Source organism: Asparagus officinalis, chromosome 4 (genome assembly GCF_001876935.1).
Source record: "Asparagus officinalis chromosome 4, Aspof.V1, whole genome shotgun sequence".
Lineage (NCBI taxonomy): Eukaryota > Viridiplantae > Streptophyta > Magnoliopsida > Asparagales > Asparagaceae > Asparagus > Asparagus officinalis.
Window position 1 is genome coordinate 17,094,433 of NC_033797.1, and position 6,600 is coordinate 17,101,032.

At 33.7% G+C, this 6,600-nt stretch overlaps 1 protein-coding gene across 1 annotated transcript; it reads left to right on the forward strand.

Moving 5' to 3' along the window:
• On the forward strand, nucleotides 3,642-5,014 carry LOC109838269 (F-box/kelch-repeat protein At3g06240-like; the record flags this gene model as incomplete). The annotated part of the gene is made up of 3 exons (XM_020406725.1): nucleotides 3,642-3,769; nucleotides 3,956-4,038; nucleotides 4,124-5,014. Coding segments are annotated over exons 2-3 (969 nt in total), but the record flags the coding sequence as incomplete, so codon positions are not given.

Sequence of the window (6,600 nt, forward strand, 5' to 3'; positions counted from 1 at the left end):
CCTCAAGTTTAGGAATTACAACCTCTCTTTAGGCATTACCACCTACCCCACTCCTCTTGGGACGACCTCGTCTCTCACCACACACTCCTCTTGGTGTACTAGTATATTACAATAGTGATCTCACAATTAGGTTCACAACAACAATTGATTTGTTCTCTAAACAAGGTGAGAACTAAGTTAAGCACAACTCAAAGTTACAATTCTCTCACAACCCCAATTATACTATGTATGAAAATACTATAAGCTCAAAGTGGGTGTGTGTAACAATGAGATTTATCAAATCTAAACTCAATATAAAAACTAGCTTTAATGAATGATAATCAAACAAATATGTAAATGTAAAGCTAGATATGAGTTTAGAAAACTTCTCAATAGATCAAGAGAGTGAGGGAGAAGAGTTGGATGCTCAAACACCGATGGATGATCTTCCTCAAGCCCTTGTGAAATTGTTTTCACAAAATAAACTCTCAAATGCTTAAAAGCTTTTTAAACAAACACTAAACAAAACTTTAAACCCTTGTTAAACCTTCTTAAAACATTCTCTTGGTTAGGTAAAAATAGTTATGACAATGGGGTATATATAGAGTGGAAGAAACCAGCCCAAGAAAACCCCAAAAACCCATAAAAATATTAAAATACATAAAATCTAGAAATAGCCGTTACTAAGCAACGGTCAAATTTATAAGTCGACTTATAGTCGACTTAGTGTAAGTCGACTTATAGTCGACTTAGTGTAAGTCGACTTGATATAAAACGTAAGTCGACTTGCCAGATGAAAATAACACAGAAATCAGCTCATAAGTCGACTTGTAAAGTTCATAAGTCGACTTGGTCTAAGTCGACTTAACAGTTTATATAAGTCGACTTGGCAGAAAAGTTTTACACATTCCAGAGCATTTCATAAGTCAACTTGTCAACCCTGCTAAGTCGACTTATAAACGTGCACAGGCACTGTTCATGTTGAAAATCTAATTTTAAAAGTGCCTTTAAAAATAGCAAATAAATTTTAAAAAATATAAAACTTTGAGAAATGATTGTAGACATGATAATACACATACTACAAAAACTAGTTTTCAAAAAAGACTTCCCAAATGTAAAATATCATCATTTTTTAAAAATGTCCAAAACATGAAAATATAAGATACTTAAATTTTGATGTTTTGACATAAACCAAGTTTTGAAACTTTGTAAAATATTTATATGGACATAATAAAAGATGTTTATGATGTATATATAGTCCAAAACTTATTTTGCATAAAAACACTTATATTTATGAAAATCACAAATATATATGTGTGTGTGTATTTGAGCTTATAGAATAAACACACATTATATAAACCCTAAACTACAAACACTATAAACTATATACCCAAGCTTGATTAATCTTCATGAACCCTTCTTGGTAAACATACGGATGAAGCTTGATCTTGAATATGGCTTGATGTGCAATGGCTTCATACCGATATTCCGCCAACCTCTATTTGATGTGATCGTGTAGGCTCAATCCATCCAACCTCCAACATATTGTTTGTCTAGAATAAATAGAAAATAAAAATACTAGACAAACAATATTAGTGATAAATTATTTGTTAAACATCATCAAAAAAGGACCCAACAGGGGTCACGAGAGAGAGGTTTTCTAACCGGCGGCGGAGAGAGAGTTGGTTGGCGGAGAGAGAGTTTTCTAACCGGGGCGATTGACTGAGAGAAATAGGCGTGGAACCTTTTAAGATTCAGATTTTTTTAGCTACAGAATCAATATAACTTGATTTCCTATTTTGTGTGGATTTTCTTAGACGAAAATACCCCTCCTACAATTAATTCATGCCACCTCATCTTGATTAGATATTAATCTAAATTTTTAATCCAACAGTTATAAACTTTGGTGGACAAGGACTCTTATCAACTTAAGTTGACAATCTCATCCACTCATTCAAATAGGGGACAACATTTACATGGGTTGAGGAATGCATAGGGATATGCAATCATTTGAATGAGTGGATGAGATTATATCACCTCACTACCAAGCATAATTTTTTGTGCTTGGTACCAAGCATACCCATTTTTCTCATATATATATATATATATATATATATTATATATATATATATAATATATATATATATATCATATATATATATATTATAATACATAATATAATATATATATCTATACTATATATATATATATATATATGATATATCATATATATATATATATATAATCGATTAATGGTATGCCTTTGATCATAGAGGGGATTTCCTCCTTTGACAGCCTATGTGACATAATCCCCACGCATCGCTGCAATACAAGTAGGAGAGAGTGTGTGAATTGGATGGGGATTTGTACTGCTATTTATAAGGATGGTGAGGATTGTGCCACATAAGCGACAATGAGGGAAATCCGCTCCTATGACGGATACTCATTAGTCTCATATATAATATATATTATATATATATTATATATATATATATATTATATATAGTATATAATATTATATATATATATGTATATATATATATACATATTATATATATATATATATTGGTGAGGTTCTAATAAAAATCCTGCCTTCCCTAAAAACTAAAACCACTATTTAATTGCACTAAATACCCATTAAAGAGTGGCAATAAATGCCATTATTATACTGAGTGCAACAAATTGGGCAACAAAACAACCGAATGAATCCAGATCACTGGATGTGAATCCAGATTGCAATCCAGGCGAATCCAGTTTTACCGTCACATAAACTGAATTGGATTCACTGGATTCACTGCAGTGAATCTGGATTCACTCATATATAGGGTGAGGATTTCCAGTTGAAAAAACGAAGACACGTATGAGTGAATCTGGATTCACTGCAGTGAATCCAGATTCAGTTATGTGAGGTGTTTGTTTTTTGAAGAATAATGACATTTATTGCAGTGAATCCAGATTCAGTTATGTGAGGTGTTTTTTTTTTGAAGAATAATGGTATTTATTGCACTCTTTAATAATGGTATTTATTGTCATCACTGAATCTGGATTCACTGCAGTATAAGCTTAATCTCAACCATTGGATGAGATAGATCCAATGACCCACAATGGTTTTTAGTTTTTAGGCTAAGGAGGTTTTTATTAAAACATCACCATATATATATATATATATATATATATAGAGAGAGAGAGAGAGAGAGAGAGAGAAAGTATTTATATAGAGAGTAAATATTTCTAAAATTACTCATCAATCATAGTTATTTGTAATTTAACCCTTCAAAGTACACTTACTCCTCAATTTTGCTCTTCCATCTAATCTTTTTTAATTTAAATTATAACCTAGCTCGGAAATGAACTCAATATCATGGGAGTCTTATTGGAACCCCCAACCATTTGGGGTACCTTGATGGAGCGTCTTTTCATCTAATCTTCAGATAATAAATGGAATGTTCTGTTAAAATGATTAATGATTTATAACTAACTAATTTCCCTTACTACGTTAAGTAAATTTAAAAATGTTTAATCTCGACATTGTTATAATAATATCAATATACGATTTTGAGGGTTGAAAATGAAAGAACAAAGGAGAGAACAAGAGGTGTTTGGAAATAACCCTTGTATTTGCTGTTATTATTTCAAGCCAGATTTACTTGAATCATTCATCTTATTAGTTTTTCGGTTGTATCTACAAAATGCGATGGAGTTAATGAGGCTGAACTCGATGGAAGGGCATCACCCTCACAAACCCTAGCCTAACCGGAATCCGATTAGAAACTCAATCTAAGCGGCGCAGGTAATCCTTTATTCTGATTTCATAATCCAATGAGAAACTCCAATCCAATTAGAGATCACACCTTTTCTTTCTCCTTCTTCTGCTTAAAAAAAATTCCATAGCTTTTTCTTTATTTCTTTCTTCTTCATTTAGAAGCTCATATAATAACAATTGATGGAGTAACGTCGAACGCTCTTAAATACCTAGGAAACATGGCGAGCAAGAAACGCATGGACACATTGCAAGCGGATGTTGACGCAAAAAAGAAACAAAGAATCAATAGTACTCAGGTATTATTTTGTCGTTTTCGTTTACTAAATTCATTCTGATGGATGGTTAACGTCTGAAATTAAAAAACTGTGCGCGCGCGCACAGCCTGAATCGATAATTGGAACTTGCTGCTGCTTATGGTTTCTACTACCCCTTGACATAATGGCTGACATACTATCAAGACTACCTGCGAAATCTGTCGCAAAGTTCCGCTGTGTCTGCAAACGATATCTCTCTTTAACTCATGATCCCCTTTTCTTGAAATCGCACCAGGAGAGATCTTCAAGCTATGTGGTTGTTGGTAAATGTCTCCGTCATGGAGAAATCTATAAATACAGTAATATTGGAGATGGGAAAAATTCTAAGGAGATTTACTGTAAAGTTAAACTCGAGAGAGTCTACTATCAGTTATCAAATTTTGTGGATGGTTTGACTTGTGCTTATGGCTATACTGGTAAATCTGATTTATACTTACTAAATCCCATGACTCGGGAACTTCAGAAACTCCGAAAGAACAATAGTCGTCGAGAGTACTTTAAATATGAAAATTTTGGTCTCGGTATCGACTTGACTATGGGGCTTTGCAAGATAGTTAGGTTATTTACTTGTTCTGATGATCGTCGTGTTGTTCAGTGTGAGGTCTATAATGTGGTCACAATGCAATGGAGATTCCTTGGTGAAGCTCCCTTTGAATTATTCAACCATTCTAATTCAGTTTTCTTTCTTGGAGCCCTCCACTGGATTGGATGTTTACCAGGAGATGGATATCAAGATCAAGGAATACCAAGTATTTATAGATTCAATATCAAAGATGAGAAGTTTGAACCGCCAATATCACTCCCATGTCCGCCATCCCCTGATATGTATTTGTGTCCTGATTTTGGTTTGAAGGAGTTAAAGGGGAAGTTTTGGCTGTTTTACATGAGCTTTGACCGGACATACTGCGAGATATGGACTATGAAAGATTATTTGAATAGCGCTTGGGTCAAAGTGAGCTTTGACCGGACATACTGCGAGATATGGACTATGAAAGATTATTTGAATAGCGCTTGGGTCAAAGAGTATAAATTCCACAGCAACAATCTTTTAAGTTTGCTCGAGGTTTGCGATAAGGAAATTGTAGATAATGATATACTCTTTAGACCCTACCGATGTCAATCTTTTGCATTTTACAAGGAAAGTCTTATTTCGCCGAAGAAGTTGTCAAAGGCATCCAGAAGACGTAAAAAGTAGGTGGAGGTGAGTAACGCATCAAATGTATCTGGACAGTTTTTATTCAGATGTAGACATAACACGCCTGAGGAATGAAAAACTGTCTAATTCATTCTTAAAAATCTTGGATATCATTTTTTTAATTTTTGCATCATATTTTGACCATAGGAATGGAACACTGTCTTGTTTTCAACTTCTGCAATATATCTCTTGTTTGTGCCTATAGGATTGCTCAGCTTTAAGAGTTTATTTTTATCTATAAGAAGTTTGCAGTTCATGTAGAGACTTGTGAGGAGTCACTGATTTGATGAGCATATCCCACTCGTCCATTGTTAGTTTTGTAAGTCATAATATCCATATTCTTTGCTTTGTGTGCAAAAGATCTTGGAGTACATGTGTGCTTGGTAGGTCACTTTTCTCGAGAGTTATTATGCAAAAATCTTTAGTATTTGAAAGTTTGTTTTAATTTTCTTAGATTGGTATCTTCGTCTATAATTTGATATCCCTATATGTATTCATAGAATTTACTTATGAGATTGTTGGGCAAACTAAAATTTTCATGATTCATTTCTGTAATAGGTTTTTAAAGGTAATATTGTGACTCTGTGTAGTTTAACATGCAAGGTGGTTCAACTAATGATGTTTATTTTTAGACATTAGCAAGATATGAATATGCTCATGAAATGCAAATCATTTGTCTTCCACTTTTCCCCCCTTCAGTTGCTTCCTTCACAAGATAGCTAACATGTCTACATGCTTATCCTATCTCACTAATAGTTCCTCTTCTTTGCTACTTCACTTTATTCTGGAAAACTCTACGATTAGAGAAAAAAGAAATTGGCTAGTTGGATATTATGAATTTCATCATTTTAAAGTGTTTAAGTTCTGGAAATGAGGAAAGCAACTTCGTTTCATGTAGGTTGATCTAGCTACACGAAATAAGTTACAACCTGTGTTTACATATATACGATGTGTCTAGCATGCAATACCTCGGACATTGTGCATCTACCACTCAGAGTGCTAGTTGTCGATTTTAGTCCATGGTGTTCGCTGAAGAGGCATTAACAGCTAACCATCTAACATGTATTTTATTTGAAGCTTCTGATGCACGAGCTTGATAACATGCATTATTATGATGTACTGGTAAATAATACCCTGCATTTGCGTGACCTGATGTATCTCCCCCTCATGTATGCCGTCATATAACATCACTTTAGACAGGTTGAAAATGCTAGCACTACTCTATTCTTGTAACATAGGATGTCTACCAGGAGAAAGCAACCAACTTTAATCCATATTATGTCGACCTTTGAATTTTGTACATAAAACAATTTTAGTTGATGTTGGTAAACCATTTAGTTTACGGGCAA